This window comes from Epinephelus moara, chromosome 23, assembly GCF_006386435.1.
Source record: "Epinephelus moara isolate mb chromosome 23, YSFRI_EMoa_1.0, whole genome shotgun sequence".
NCBI lineage: Eukaryota > Metazoa > Chordata > Actinopteri > Perciformes > Serranidae > Epinephelus > Epinephelus moara.
This window is the reverse complement of record NC_065528.1, coordinates 32,156,142-32,173,136: the sequence shown is the minus strand read 5'-3', so window position 1 is coordinate 32,173,136 and position 16,995 is coordinate 32,156,142. Positions and strand designations below refer to the sequence as shown.

The 16,995-nt window shown below is 41.6% G+C and overlaps 1 protein-coding gene across 1 annotated transcript; it reads right to left on the bottom strand.

Annotated features, from left to right (window-relative positions):
- Positions 1-1,122: 1,122 nt before the first annotated feature.
- kcna1b (potassium voltage-gated channel, shaker-related subfamily, member 1b) lies at positions 1,123-15,646 on the bottom strand. Its single transcript, XM_050035928.1, has 2 exons — positions 15,151-15,646; positions 1,123-14,827 (listed from the first exon to the last, which is right to left on the bottom strand). The coding sequence occupies exon 2, from the start codon at positions 14,638-14,640 to the stop codon at positions 13,150-13,152; it is 1,491 nt and encodes a 496-aa protein (XP_049891885.1). The 5' UTR covers positions 14,641-14,827; positions 15,151-15,646; the 3' UTR covers positions 1,123-13,149.
- Between the last annotated feature and the right edge of the window lie 1,349 nt (positions 15,647-16,995).

Below are 16,995 nucleotides of genomic sequence, written 5' to 3'. Positions count from 1 at the left end.
TCATTAGCCTATTTTGTTCTAGTTTTGTACTTTGGTGATCGTACATCATTGTTAGCTGTTGTCCAAAGGGCTCTAGTTAAGCTAACGTTAACTTCTGGAGCTTAGCTTCATTAACTTATCTGTAATGGCAGAGATAACAAAGGTTGGCAAACGTTATGCTGAATGATTCAGTGTAAATACTGTAGCACCAAACTAACGGAGAGACACTCTTGGTAAAGATGGTAAAAAGGCCGTTATCCTTTTCTCATATTCTGAGCCAAAAACCTTAACTTCAGTGGCACTTTAACTTGTTGTCTTTGATGGTGACGGCAACCAGATGCGGTTCACAAGCGTACACTGTGACCTGTAAATTTTGGCTTGTAATTTAAGCTTTTCATCGACCTTCTCAACAATAAAATGATGAATATATCCCTCCAATGCGTAGTTTAGGCCCTTTTGGTTACTTCTCAATGACATCTGATCGTTATGTCCCCAAAAATCATCAATTGCCTCCTGTGAAATGCCGTGTACTGTGACACCTGCCATAGCGCCGGGCACTGAATGTTGATAGTTTGTCCGAGAGAGTGCAGGGGGCGTGGCTTAGCCATAGGTCAATTACTGAAGCCAATGAAGTTTGCCTCCCAACAATATATGTAAATATGGGTCACAGTAAACAGGTTGTTCTTCAGTGCTGCTTTTATATAATTGTCTCACTCAACACTTTGGTTAACATGTGGTTAGGTTTAGGTGATAAAATCACTTGGTAACGATTAGGAGATCATGTTTTGGCTTGATACTTGCTTTCTGTGGCACTATCCCTGCTGTAAAAACAGCAACGGTCCCCTGTGGTTCATTGCTCTTCAACAGTGGTCTGCAGCTTGGCAGCCATCTGGCCTAGGTGTCCCGCCATCCACCATCCTCTGCACCACCTGATGACAAAGTCAGCTCACATGTCACTTTAGAAACATTCATATGGTGTGTGTGAAACATGCAAATGTAACGTATTCATGGTTTGCAAACACTATATGTGAGTATTTAAAAGAAAACTACTTATATGTTGAATTTAAATAAAAGCTTCACGTCAATAATGAACCAACAGAACTCATATCTTTCAAAATTTATTGAAACTGTTGTAATATGATGAGATCATGGACATGAAATGTCGACTAACCTTGCATAGGTTACAGACTATGCCTCACCAACAAATGACAAACGTTGCATACTGCAGCGAGAACCCATGTGAAAAATACTTCTTTTAAAAAAAGAAAAAGAAATGATGGTGCAGTCTCTCCGACTGCAGGGTTCAGGGAGGATCTCAGCCCAGTGGAGGGTCAATGCGTATGTTTATTATTTTATCTTTTAAGTGAAGTCTTCAGCACTGGGGCTTTGAGTTGTCACGGTCGGGATGAGACTTTGGCTTATGACTGGAAGTTATCACACGAGGGAACACATGTACTGTATCGCTAAATGACTGAGTGAACCTCATTAATGTCTTTTCTGAAGAGAAAACAATGTAGTAATATCATTGTTATTAATAGCGTCTGTGTGATCGAAAATATGTGATCAGAATTCATTTGTTTGAATGTTGAGATCGTGCACCTCAGTCTGCAGTCTCACCTCTACATGATGACACTGTCACAGAAATTCCTTTTCAAAAATATTTTACATCATCATCATCATCATCATCATCATCACCACCACTCGTGTCATGGCTTTTAAAATCTCAGACATTCCTATGAACACTTGTGAAGCATTAACTAATGCAGAGTTTCTCAACCTGTTTATTTTTAGCTAGACCGCGGCTCGACACGTCTCTGTGAGTTCCTCTGGGATTTCTGAGCAGCAAAAAATAGCTTTCAGACATCAAATTGGACTTTGGGAACTGATGATGTTGAACTGTCTTTATTTTTAAATGTTTAACTGATCTATTTTTGTAACCAGAAATATAATTTACAGGCTGGTAATGTAAGATTTTGTTGTTGTTGTTGTTGTTGTTGAATTCCTACTGAAATTCTGGAGCTGAAAATGAATAATTCAGTGACAATGAAAGCTCGTTCTTCTTGGAAAGTTTAATCAATCATAAAATCTTAATCTGTCAATGGACACTGAGCATACACAATATTTTATTAACTATTCCAGGTGTCAAGAATGAAGCTTTCAAACTTCATTTTTACACTTTTAATGAGATGGATGCAAGGTCACAGTGACCTTGACCTTAAATCTAATCACTTCATCCTTGAGTCAAAGTGAACGTTTGTGCCAAAGTTAAAGAAATTCATAAAAATCGGATGGATAGACAGACGAAAACAAAACAAAAATAATTAAAGACAATAACGCTCATTATAAACGTTGAACAGGGCTTATTTTGTCTGATCAACAGTCTTTAAAAAAAAAACAACTAGAAAATAAAATTGAGATTAAAATCAAAAATTTGATTCTAAGAAATCGAAGTATTTGATTTGCTAAACGAGCAAATGTTGAGTACAGTCACTTAAATAACTTCCTTTTGCTTAACAGAGTCAGATTCAGAGAAAAAAATATAATTTAGTAATCTGCTTTACGTTCCTCCAAGTGGATCACAATCATGCAGTATTTTAGTTTAAAGCTGTGTGCATCAATATTTTTACATTAAAAGTGTGGTAAATGATAATATGTGGTGAGCTCATAAACCAACAGAGAATTGTCACCATCTGTGCAGCGCCACAATTAATGCTGCTTTAGGTAAAGATAAATCAAATACATGAGTCATAAAAAATGTCCTGTGAAGGTTGAGAAACTCTGCATTGATGGTTTATGTCAGCAGTCACAGAATATTATAAGAGAATTAAACCAAACAGCCTGTTGTGAACAGAAATTGTTGATATGCAGCTGACTGAAGATCAATCATGTGATCATCTGGAAATTAAATTTTGGACTTGGCAGTTTGAAGCTTGTAAACTAAATCATATTAAATGTTTCTATATAAAAATGGATTTTAATTTGTAGGGAAAGGTGTTAACTGCATATCAAACAAAAAAGATAAAAATAACAACACAGAGTCACTTTTTTTTTTCAGACATAATGAGCCACAGTCTGGAAAAGACTTCTATTGTTTATCATCCGTCTGTTCAGCTGCTCTAATGATATGAAAAAAAACAAAACTAAAAAACTTCATTTGGTCCCTTCGTGGTGCAGATATGTCTCAAACTTTGGCCTAAAAACACTACGAGTATGAACAAACAGAATTTAAAACCACAAGACTACCAGCTACCCTGATGTTGTTTCTTCATAGAACTAATTTCAAACATACTTTTTTTATGTGATTTTCTTCTTAAAAATAAAAAGTTGTGAAGTTTGTAATTTTGCTCCCTCGGACCGACTGCATGTTTAACACGTAGCACCTTCGTATAGCTTTTATGTATTTTCACTGAAACGTTAATTAAAGGGAGTTTTTCTTCACACCTTCAACAGCGGTTTCTGAAACGAGCCTTAATCTGCCTGGTTGATGACACGCAGCTGCTGCACACATGGAGCCAGAGCTGAGGATCTGCACACAGTAAACCTGCTCATGTTCACATGATGTGGGTTTGTCACCTTGGAAGCACAAATTAAAACAAACTATGATCCTGGTAACCTTTTTTGTACGTAAAATTACTTTTATGCACAAAAACAATACAATACTTCAAGAGCTCAGATTTAAACAGCACTTTAGGATCGATAAAATCATCATGATATGAGGCACACTGCTGATAAACATGGGTCAGTCTTACAGATTTATCATCAACCAGAGGAAACTGTTTCTGCAAACCATTAATACGTAGCATTTGCACGTTTCATACGTATCATTTCAAAGTTTCTAAAGTGACGTAGTGAGTGGCTTGTCACAGCAAAACGCCTGCCAAGCAGCAGTCCACTGTTCGAAACCTACAAACAACAAAACCAGTTGATTTTTAGCGATACATTGCTGTTTTTCCAGCAGCTTTATAGTAACCAGTCTCTGCTTTTTCTGCTGGGTTAGTTGCATGAAAAGTGTTTTTGCTTTTCCAAGAAATCAGTGCTTTTCCAGCAGGAGCAGTGCCACCACAACTGGGTATTTTAAGCCAAAACATGATCTTTTCAGAACCACAACCAAGTGGTTTTTTGTTCCTAAACATAACCAGATGTTAACCACAGTGTTGATGAAACCTAAAGTTTTAACGTATCAGCAACAAAGTAACGTGCAAATGTGACACTTTCATGGTTTGCAGAAGATTGGGCTGTTACAGTACAGTGTTCAGACTTGATGTAATGTCCAAGGGGCCGTACACATGCCATGTTTTTTGCACCCTCAAATTCATTGTTTTCAATGTAGACGCGTGGCAGGCGCACTCAAACACCAGAATGGCGCGTACGCGTTCCCAAGCACCTGCTTTTCAGGGCTTGACAGCTGCGCCATGGGAGAAACTGAGTTCAGCTTTTGGAGCTCAGCAGTGCGCACTGCATGTCATGTGACGAGGAGCAACCAGTCACAGCCGACAGATATCTTTCCCTTCTTCCATTAATATCAGTCTGTGATAAATATGGAGAAGAAATTGATTGTTTCAGAGCATCTGTCCCACAGAAGATATTGTTGGCCTCACACACTTATAAAGAAGATCAGCTCTGCACTCAGGATTTCAGGTAAACAGGCTGTGATACAGTGCTTGTTAAGGTTGCTAAGCAACCTCAGATACAACGTGCCGCCGTGTCCTTGAAAGTTGGCACAGAAAAGACAAGAGTAGCGCCCAGCACCTCACGTCTTCCTTGCGGTTAAAGACACAGCATGTGCACGGCCCCTAACAAAGTCCCAAACCAGCAAACATGTCAAACTGTATCAAACTGCAGGTGATCAGAGCAGCAGCTGCTGATGAGTCAGCTTTTTGAACAGACCAAGAGTCATATTTCTGCCTGTTTATCGACCTGCTGTGTACTGAATTAAAGCCATTAATTGGATTAATAAGCTCCAGCTGTCAGGTTTTTGTTCTGATGAGTTTCGGGGATTTGGTGGAGCTGTGTCTAAGTCAGAGAAACAGGTGTTTTCACTTATTCTGATGACTGATTGGACGTCTGCTGTGAGTGAGGTTTGGCAGAACTAGGAGGCCGTTTACACGTACATGGTGATTTTGATAAACGGAGACATCTTCCTTCGTTTGTGCCCTTCGTTTACACGAAAAAGGAGATTTCTCCTCTGAAAACGAGTCTTTCTAAAAACTCCGGCCAGAGTGGAGATTTTGGAAAACTCCGGTTGCGCGTTTGCGTGTAAACTGAGATAAACGGAGATAAACGGAGTTATAGGCAGTCGACGTCACAGTATGCGCCGGAACTTGCGCCTGTGTCAAAAGTGCGACCTATGTTGCTATGGTGACAATGGATACATGGAAGGCTTGAGCTTCTCGTTACACTGCCACCTACAGGTTTGGCATGCTCTTGTGTATATATACACGGGTAAGTGTAAACGAAGATCTTTGTGAAAACGGAGACGGTGAAATGTCCGTTTATGAAAATAGCCGGCAACGTGTAAACGGCCTCTAGGAGAGCTAGGATCAACATGAAGTCACCAAACTCAGTGCATAAACACGATTGGTCCAAGCCGTCAATCAAGCACGGCGGGTACACGCCCACACAGTCCTCAGAAGAGGTCTAATCAGGTAAAGCAAGTGAAAACAGCTGTGTGGGTGGATGAGCAGAGCTTTGAGTTTACACAGAGCTCCACTCTGATGACACTCAGCTCCAAGTTGCAAGGAAGAGTTTAAAACTGGCTGATGAGTCTGCAGACTTTTTATCCAAACCAAATCCCACAGCAGCTGATTTCACTTTAATAAATTAATAAATAAGTTGTCATAGTGTTTGGTTGAAAAAAAAAAAACAACATAAAACTGCAGACTCTTATGTAACAAATCTACTGACTCAGACGAGGCTCTGCTGTTTAGCTGCTCGACGAAAAGTTGCAGTTCTGTTGTGCTTCTGTTGATTTCAGACAAAGACAATGTAACACTGTTGATCCTTATTAGGACACGCTTCTTACTGCAAATGACCTGCACACAACTACTCAACAAAATACTCCCTGAATGACACTCAGTGTGATACATCACACACAGTTTCTCACCATTTGGCATCAGCAGAACTGTTTTGGCCTTTTCACTCTCAGAATAAGCTGTCACACTAAGGACAACAATACTGGGGGATACTGTGGTATGAAACCACACTGAGCAACGTCACATGGAGACATGAGAGAAGGGACGACTCTGAAGAGTTGATTGTAATGATTTCTCTCACATTACAAGAAAAAAATGCCTCCATTTGAGGGTCTGAATCCTGAGACTGAAAACATCTTAACAGAGATTCTGCTTTTTTCTGCCTGAATTTGGATGATAAATCCTTTAATCATCTAAGTGTCAGAGATACATTCAGTCATTTTCACTTGCTCATTAAGTCAAGACTCATCATGTGGTCAGCCCAGTCGCCGGACAAAAGTGGTGGCATTGTATGTTTCTGCAAAGAACAGATACATTTGTACGTTTCATGTGTATGAGCTGAGTCTCTCATCAGGAGAAGGAAGAATGGATGGCATGACATCTGGACGGCTACCAAGCAGCAAGACAGGAGTAGACTATATAGTAGAGTATTCTTTAACAACAGTTTGGGACATTTCCAACCATGTCTGTGACAACAAAAACTGTATTTTTTCAACGACAGTTTGGGACACGTCCAACTGTGTTTTTATTGACAAAATCTTGTATTTTTTCACCACAGTTTGGGACATGTCCAACGGTGTCTGGAATGACAAAAGCGGGTACTTTGTTAACAAGAGGTCAAGGCATTTCCAGCCACGACTGCAGCAACAAAAGTGTCATTTTGGGACATGTCCAGTCTGGTTTGTACCAACCAAAGGTTGTTGTATTTTTCAACAACGGTTTGGGACATGTTGAGCCTTGTTTGTAGTGACAATAGCGGCTATTTTTTAAAGAGATTTTGGGACATTTCCAGCCATTTTTGCGGCGACAAAAGCAGGTATTTGTTAACGAGAGTTCAGGACGTGTCCGTCCTTGTTTGTCACAACAAAGGCCAGTATTTCTTTAAGAGAGTTTAAGAAATTATCAACCTTGTTTGTAGCGACAAAAGCAGGTATTTTTGAACAGTAGCTCGAGACATGTCCGGCTGTGTTTGTGGCGACAAAAGCTGATATTTTGTTAACAAGAGGTCGGAACATTTCCAAACGTGTTTGTATCAAAAAAGCAGTACTTTTTCATGGCAGTTCATGACACGTCAAATATTGTTTAAAGCAACAAAAGCCGGTATTTTTTTAGCAACAGTCTGGGACATTTCCAGCTGTGTATGTGGTGACAAAAGCAGGTGTTTCTTTCTTTTTTTTTTACATTTACAGACATTTCCGGTTGTGTATGTGGCAACAAAAGTAGGTATTTTAAGCCAAAACAGGAGATTTCCTAACTCTAATCTAGTGGGTTTTGTGCCTAAACATAACCATACAGCGACAGGGACTATATATGAAACGTCGTATATGATGTATTCATAGTTTGCGGAAACATACAATGCCAACATTCTTTCTGGCATTTGGGTTGGATACTTCTCAGATGTTTGTCTCTGAGAAATACAAGTACTGTATCAGTTTTAATGTGTTAAATCTTCTAATTATCTGTGGGATTAACACCCTCCTAATTATATTCTAGGGTCACGAAACTACCCAAATTTTGTGCGGGAGTCTCTTCACAGTTTAGTTTTAAAGTGTCAGCAGTGAGGAGGAGGGAACTGCAGAGTGACATTTAAGCCAAGATCAGACTGAGTCAACACTCCTCTTTTCTGTTGGACGCTTTTTACATCATCCATATTCATCAATCAGTCCTCGTGTTGTCCTCTAACACTGTGTCCTCATGAAAGCACCACAGCAGAGACATCCTTCTCCTCACACAGCCATGTGCTCTCTCCTCAAAACAAAACAGCAGCAGCAGCAGCAGCAGCAGCAGCGCCATTTTGCTGGCATGCAGAGTGACTAATGCCTGTGGTAATGTTCAGCTGCTCTGCAGAGGAAACACTGGCTGCTTCCACTGTGGTCGTGTTCATCTTTTATCTCTCTACAGCAACATCCACAACTGAACACATATATCCCCCATAATTTCTCCCTATTATCTGTAGCCTCATGTGAGGACATGTTGGACAATGTAAGCCTCAACCAAGCACTGAAAACACTGCAGTGCTGGTGTTGAGAAGCACTCTGATGGAGATACAGCAGGTCAGATGCTTAAAAACAACCCCAGCGAGACACATTAGGCGGACATGTAAGGCTCATTGTTTTCAGATTTTCAAAACAGATGGTGTCTGTTTCTTTTGTGAGGAGCAGATCTACTGTTCAGCAGCATATTTTGGTCCCAGGAATCAGAAAACGGCAGTGTTTGGAGCAGCCAGAGGACGTTGTAAACATGCTCCTCTGGCTGTGGCAGCTGATACAAAGTGAAACAGCACGAGAGCTGCTGACAGTGCTGCAGATCTGCGAGAGTCCTTTGAGATGTTTCCTGCTGCAGTCAGAGATGTAGCTGCCGTTAAAAGACAATGAGGTCGTGCCCTCAGTGTTCTTAGGAGGGTTTTTCAACCTGTCAGTGTGTTTCACTTTCAGTGGGAATTCAGGCCTTGTGAGGATTTTTGTACATTTACATTACAGGATAAGTCTGGTGATATTATATATTTTTCTTCATGTTCAGACCCAAATCAACAGTGGATGTATCTGCCTTCATTACCATGAACACACACACTGTAGTTTATTTTGACTCAACCCCACACACCTTGTCCTGCTGCCACAAATGCTGAAAATAGTCCCCAACAAATGCACTATTTCCTATATTTGTGACGCACTACATGTTCAGTATGAACCAGTGGGATTGTGGGTTAGAGGAATTAGAATAGCTGGTTTGTGTGTGCACATGGGACTGATGACGAAAAGAAAAATACATAAAATATCAACAGAATTGTATCCTTCCAACAACAAGACAATTTGTTGCCTTTAAAAAATGTCTGCAAATGATTCAGTGAAAGCAAGTTAAATCAATGAAACCAGGCTATAAAAACAGTCGTCATTCAAAAAACACATGTAGGACTTATCTTATTATTTATAAAAACTTGGCTACATTCCTGACTGCAAATGTATCTCTGTTATTTGTATTATTTTTTTTACAAAACTGAAAATAATGAGCCTTATTATATGCCTTAATCTTGCTCACGACCAGTCACAATAGTATATAAATAAATCATAGATATCCATGATCTATCTCATTAACTTTTAAAGGGAAATTCTGGTATTTTTTCCAACCTCAGACTGACGTCACACCCAAACTGACCGTATTCCAAGAAATACCAGTTCTAGCTAGGTCAGAGTTGCTGAGGTTCGTCTGACTTTCCCAGTTGGAAATGTGACTTCAGGACAGTGTTCCAGTTGACGTTTACGACTGGGAACTTTGGAATTCCGACGTCCCAGTCCAAGTGGAATTCACCATTATTCTCATAATTGTGGTCATTCTGACTAATTGGTCATGCTAACTTGGCACACACCATTGTTGTTGTAAAAATTTGGAAAATACACACACACACACAAAAGGGCGTAAGACGTTTTCTATAAGTTTCCAAATAAACTTAAATTATACATACATTTTTCCAAATACTTGTCTCAAATTTCAAACCAATGTGTACAGCAGGATTAGCTCCCTGATTTAGCTACTGTTGCTAACTAGCTTATCCAAACAGTAACAATTGTAGTATCTGTTTACCTCTGTTAAGTGCTTTATAGGCGATGAATTTATAAATACGTTTTGATAAGTGTAGATGAAAAATAGATTGTTGGCTAACCTAACAGCTAGCTGGTTAATCGTCTAGTTGCCACATAAATGCAACCCTATGCCTTTATTATGGCTAATCCCTGGTAATGCTAATTTCTGCATTCAAATGGGGTCCTGTTTATCGTGCTCACGTGAAGTGACCATATTTACACACGACTTCACAACTTCCAATGTCATTAACACAAGCTTATGAGTTCTACTGAACGCAGCATTTGTCTCCAACAGTGTGTCTCAAATCGCATACTTCTGTACCGAACACTTAATATTTTGAGTGCACAAGTGCGCTAAATGCGCCCACACTGCATACTATGGGAAAATGCAGTTGAGTGGGTCGCCATCTTTGTGACATAGCGGAAGCTTCCCTTAGCCTGCTGGATACTGTTAGCATTTGCTAGCTACTCCTAGATACAGCAGCACATGTTAATCAACACTGACACTGTGGTGTAAGTTTGGTTCAAGTGTGGGTGTCAAATGTTGGCGATAATTCTCCTCTGTTTTGCCATTTAAAAAAAAGACAAAGAAGAAGAGGCACTTCTTGTAAGTGCAAAATGGCAGTGCATGATTTGAGACCACACTACGCTGTTGAAATAATCGCACCATGCAAGAACGTAGTTTCGTACGTAGTGTACTACTTTGAAGTGTGCTAACAGAAGTGTGCAATTTGAGACACACTAGTTTGATAATTGGTTTGCTAGCTAGGTTAGCCATTTAGTTGCCCCAAACCTATGCAGTTAGCTACTAATAGCTAATCCCTGGTGCTAACAACTAGCCGACAAACTGAATCATAAGTAGGCTAGATCTCTACTTTGTTAGCTAATGTTTCTACAGCTAACCCAGGAGGGTAATTTGTGTTTTTATTTCTGTTCATACTCGGAGACAAGCATGTAAATATAGTTTCTTCTTCAGTATGACCCACAGTTAGAACAGCCACAATTTTGAGAATGTGTTGAAAAATACTGGAACGTCCCTTTAAGGATGTCAAACTCATGCACCTGCAGGTGTCTGACCAACAAAAGACCAGAGTTTCTCTTGAATTTTTGTTCAAATAATCCATATTTTAACTTCTCTATCTCACTCACTGTGCACTGCAGCCATGTGTCATCAACCAGGACAAGCGTGAGTTTACACAGGCCCAGTAATCTGGCCCCAGAATATGGAATATATTCATATCTTTATCGAAACATGTTAGTCGATTACCCTCTTCTTTTCCAGGTGTGCAGGGAGTAGTGCATCTTTATGGCAGGAGAAGATAAGCTGCACATAGTAAGCTCTTTGCTGTCTATTGGAACGGGAGGCACTTTAGTCAATTCTAAAATGAGACGGGGTTCAAGGCACTAGAAACTAATTTTAGATATATCTATGAAATTTGTTAAATATTACTGCTTTCCTTCTTCAAACTGTTTAAAAGTCAAATGCAAGAGAGAAAAGAAATTGGGTCACAAATCACATAAAAATGATCCCATGCACTCCATCATCAAGATCAAAGCTTTAAATAAATGAAAAAGGAGGATGTTATTTCTGAAGTGTCATTTTTTTAAAGAGATCGTCGGATATGTCTCTTCTGATTTTTTTTTGCCTTGTTTTTATTTATTTTATTTTTTTTTTCTTTTAGCAGGTTTGTCCCCTCCGGCAGTTTGCTCCGTCATGCACCGTATCCTGTCGTTAGCTTGACAATAATGAGGAGAATCATCATCATCCCCCAGCTCCCGAGGTCCCTCCACAACTGCAAGCAATTTAATACTGTAGTCATGCATTGAGTATACATAGCTATACCATAGCTAATTAGGCCATAATGCTTTAGTATTTTGACATGCCATGATCTTCGAAAAAGAAGTGTTCCTGTTCCCTTAATGCTTCAACATTCAACACGTAAATGCTTTGAAATAAATAATAATAAATAGCCAGTGCACTTTTGGTGAAAACAAATGAGGGAAAAAATTCCAGGAGGAGAAGATGAGGGTCCAGGAAGAGAAAAAAAAAATGTAAAAATAAAAATGAGGTAACGTCTTGTGCATGCCGATATAAGAGAGAAGAGAGTCTCCACATGCGTTTATATAAAGGAGTGTTGCATGGCATCATACAGGGAACCTCCAGCCGACCTGTAGCAGCAGCAGCAGCAGCAGCAGTGCAGATAATCCTCCACAAGGCTCGGCACACTTCCTGTTTGTTTCTGATAAGGTGCCTGAAAAACATCCGTCAACATCTGGCGTCGAGTTTCCCAAAATGTCCCTGGATGTGCCGCGGAAAAACACGCCTGAACTTCAACTGTAATCCACTCAAAATGTGTCGTCCACGAACGTGTTCTTCAAATCTCAGTTGGGCTTTGTTTTGTTTTTTTAGTCGAGTCTATTGCACAAAGCCGAAAAGGTGTCGAGGAAATTTTTGGATAAATTAATGTCAAATTAATTGTGCCTTCATGTTCCAGTGCGCTTAGTCATGTTGAATTTCTATTGTCAACTCAAACCTTTGTTTGCAACTGACTTTCACTGAGCTAACTTTGGGATTGCGTCTTCATTTCTTGCACTTTCTTGCAACTTATTTTTATCTTCCGTTTTATTTTAATCCTGTTGTTGAAAGGTGCTACACAAATAAATTTGCCCTCCCTCAAACTAAGTCTTACTCTCACATGACTTCATTTGCTCCCATCTTTCTCTCTTGTGCATCAATCTGTAGCCATTAAAAGCTCCAAATAAAGATTTTTTTCCATCTAAATTCATCTTAACCCAGGTGTAATTCTATAAATTACATTTAAGAGACCTATAAGAGATAATTATGTTGTGCTTTAACAGCCTAAACCTGATGTATGTCCACACATCTGGGTACAAAAATCAATTAAAGGAGCACTTTCAAGACATATCTTAAAAGAACAGTAAAAATTGGTGCGACAGAGACTGAAATTCGGGGCACTGGTTCCTACATTTCCCATAGTGCAACTCATTCATATCGACCATAATGTCTTTTGTTAGACACTTCCTGTCTGATAAAGGCTAGTGAATTTGGAATGGTCAAAATATCGGCAGTGTTGTCTTTTAATACTCTTTCTGCTTCATCAACACCAACATCTTTCAAACTGGTACAGATTGAGTCAATAATTTATCAAAAACATTTCCCGACACCTGCTGATCTCTGCGCTATTGCCAAACAAGTCTGTCGTTGTGTTTTCATGAAATAACTGAGCTTCTACCTTAAATTTACCACGTGTGCCTTGAACTCTGAAAAGTCTTCACACACGTTTTGAATGATTCAATGCAAAAGAAGAATAAAATGCACCAATGGAGATAAAGCATCCAGATATTTCTACAATATTTACACTGGTGCGTCGGACGCTGCCTCACACGTCGGTGAGCAGCTTCCCCTTGTTCACACAGTTCTGACTGGGAGCCGTGCAGTTGGCAGTCCTAAGGTTCGCTTCCCTAAAGTTATCGATGCTGTTGTTCATGTCCTCATCTATCTCCATGTACTCCGACTTGCTGACCACTGAGGAGCTGCGGCGGCTCGAGTTGGTGTCCGACGCCAAGTTCTGGTTGCTGACATTGAGCAGCTGGGCCTGCTCCTCACCCTCCGTCTCCCGGTGGTAGAAGTAGTTGAAGTTGGACACAATGACAGGCACCGGGAGTGCAATGGTCAACACTCCGGCAATGGCGCACAGCGAGCCCACGATCTTCCCCCCGATGGTCACGGGGTACATGTCCCCATAGCCGACAGTGGTCATGGACACTACCGCCCACCAGAAAGCATCCGGGATGCTGGTGAAGAACGACTCCTTCTCCTCGGCCTCGGCAAAGTAGACAGCGCTGGAGAACAAAATCACACCGATGAAGAGGAAGAAAATGAGCAAGCCCAGCTCCCTCATGCTCGCCTTTAGAGTTTGCCCCAAAATCTGGAGCCCCTTTGAGTGTCGGGACAGTTTAAAGATCCTGAACACCCTCACAAGACGGATTACCCTGAGAATAGCCAGAGATGTGGCCTGTTCCCCTCCTCCCTTCCCCTCCTTGTTGTCTTGGTCGTCGGCCAGCTCTGTTCCAAGTGTGATGAAGTACGGGATTATAGCCACAATATCAATAGAGTTCATCATGTTTTTAAAGAACGCCGCCTTGCTGGGACAGGCGAAAAACCGGACTATCAACTCAAATGAAAACCAGATGATGCAGAGCGTCTCCACCACGAAGAAAGGGTCTGTGAGGACATTTGCTTTGTAAAACACGGTGGTGTTCCCGATCTGGCGCATCCGCTGGCTGGGATCCTCCTTCAGCTCTGGTAATGTCTCCAAACAAAATATAACTATTGAAATAAGAATAACCATCACTGAGACGATGGCGATTCCCCGGGCGGGTCCTGAGCTCTCTGGATGCTCAAAGAGGAGCCAGATCTGCCGCTGGAACTCCTTCTCTGGCAGGGGCCGCTCCTCCTCCCGGATAAATCCCTCATCCTCTCGAAACTTCTCCATGGCCTCCGCGCCAAGTTCATAAAACTTTATCTCCTCTGAGAACATATCCAGCGGCACGTTGACCGGTCTTCTTAGCCGTCCCCCTGACTGGTAATAATACAAGATGGCGTCGAAACTCGGGCGATTCCGGTCGAAGAAATACTCGTTTCGTAAAGGGTCAAAGTAGCGCATCCTCTTCTTGGGGTTCCCGAGGAGAGTCTCGGGGAACTGGGCTAGTGTCTTTAGCTGGGTCTCGAAGCGCAGCCCCGAGATGTTGATGACCACCCGCTCGCAGCAGTCGTGGTCGTCGTGGTCGTCGTCGGGCGGGTAGGGGTCCTGCGGGTGTCCCGGCAGGGTGGAGGTCTCGTCCATGTTCTCTGTGGACACCACGGTCATCCTTCCTGGCGGGTGGAGGACAGGAAGAGGAAGCGGCGTGAAGGTGAAGGACAGCAGGTCGAAGTGAGGAAGCCTCTACTGAGGCCGCGAGCTGTGCAGAGCCTCCTTCTCCATCATCATCACCACCACCATCATCATCATCATCATCTCCGAGCTGAACATCTTTCTCTCAGCGATGCTTCGTCACCTGCCAGAGGGTGAAACAAACTGGTCTCACAAAGCACATAGATCTCCCTTCACATCCTGTTTGTATCTGCTCCAACAGCAGGAGAGAAAAACACCATGCAGCAGGGTACAGTAGCCTGTGCTGCATTTGCTGTATTTTTACCGCATACATCAGTATTCAAGTTTGCAGTCCTGCTGCGCTTCCTCTCTGCGCACATCAGGACCTGCAGTTTCCTCTCACACATCAACTACTGTCCAGTCACACAAAGATCTGACACACTCAAATCAACAAATAAATATCCTCTAAATGTCAAATATGCTTTAAGAAGATGAATAAAAATGTACCTGAGCTGAGCTGGAGAGCAGCGGATGGAAGGAATGTCCTCACCAGCGCACACCTTTCCCCACTTGGGTTTAATACTGATATCGTTTTACAGTATCTCTGAAAAATTAATAGACTATGTTGTCTTGGTCAACATCCGTATCCTCTTGGTGTAGGTTTTCAGCGTCGATCGGAGCAGCCCGCAGGAGGAGGAGGAGGAGGAGGAGGAGGCTTCAGACGGCTTCAAACCGCAGCTCAGCAGCAAAAATCCTGACTGACAATTTGGTAAAATCATGCTGGAGATGAAGGAGGGAGAGGACGGAGACTGGTGCAGAGAAAAACAAGATATAAAGCTCCCAGTCTGATGGGGAGAACTGGGAAGACTGGACACTGCAGCATCAGCAGAAAGCCGCGCTCCTGCTTTTTTTTCTCCTTTTGCTGCGGTGAAAAAAAACCCGCGGAGGCTTTAACGGCAAAAAACCCCTAGATCCCGCGCTCAGAGGCGCACGAGACAGAGGATGTGTCTCCGGTAATTTGGAAGCATATTGCAGGATTTCATGTAGAGAGGAAAAAGGAGAAGTGAGTGAAGTGAGGGAGGGAGGGGTTAGGAGAGAGGGAGTGAGTGAGGGGAGCGAGGAAGAGGAGAGGAGGGGGGTTTCGACGCAATGCAGACAGACTGTAAAACACAGTTGGCACTACAGTATCTGCAAAAGCACCAGCTCACCCAACAACACAGCAGCAGGTCCGCACCGAGCTGCACGACCCACCACAGCGCGCCTCACACTCATTTTACTCTAATATACCTTATTAGAAATTAAATCAATGGACGCTGCGAGGTCTCAGTACATTAAAACATCCTCTGCATCACGTTATGTAACAGTGTGTTTGCTATATATTCTGCTGCTGGTATCAAACACTCATGCTGGGGTTTTTCTCAGCTCTCACTTTGACTGGAGGAATCTGCAGCAGGAAGCAGCTCTAACCGTTTCCCATAATTGGCTGCTGAGCAGTTTGCGACAGTCGGGCCTGCATGTTGGTGTAAATACCCCGGTGTTGCTATGGTAACAGGGAGAAACCAGCAGAGTGATTCTTTTTTTATTTATTATTTATTTGTATTTATTTATTTATTTAGTGGTCATGTGTGAAAACTACATGACAGAAAGAGTCTAACAGGCTTCAGAGCAGCAACTGATCAATAGTATCAGCCTGTATGGAAGCCCATTGATGCCAGAAAAACAAAAACATTCATAGGTATTGATAAGTCAAATTTAATCGTCTTAGCAGGTAAAAAATAACATTAATTGCCCTGTTAATAAAAACATTTCTGATGTCTCAAGAGTTTAGAACATTAAAGCTTCGATGCCATTGGTTGGCATTAACATATCCACCCTTTTTCGACATAGCGAGCCAATGGCCTCTGGAAGCTTTTGAAGCCACAGTGGCTGTAACATACCTCAGCCTATGTGTGTTAAGATGAACAAATTTGACTTATTAATACAAACGTCAAAATAGACATATAGAGCTCTTCCATGTTCCAGAGGTCACCAACCCATTAGATATTAATATTTGGTTGAATTTAGGTTGTGATGCAAGGTGGTCAAAATTCAATGTCCGTAAAATGTTGAATACTGACGATACATGTTTTTGATATTTTGTTGGTTTAAAGTTGTGTTGTTAAAGGCATAGTGCACCCAAAAATGAAAATTCAGCCATTATCTGCTCACCCATATGCCGAGGGAGGCTCAGGTGAAGTTTTAGAGTCCCTTACATCACTTGCAGAGATCCAAGGGGAGAGGAGGTAGCAACACAACTCCACCTAATGGAGGCTGACGGCGCCCCAGATTCAAACGTCCAAAAACACATAATTG

Coding starts and splice junctions, on each gene's coding strand:
- kcna1b (XM_050035928.1), bottom strand. CDS start 14,640: ATGACCGTGGTGTCCACAGAGAACATGGACGAGACCTCCACCCTGCCG.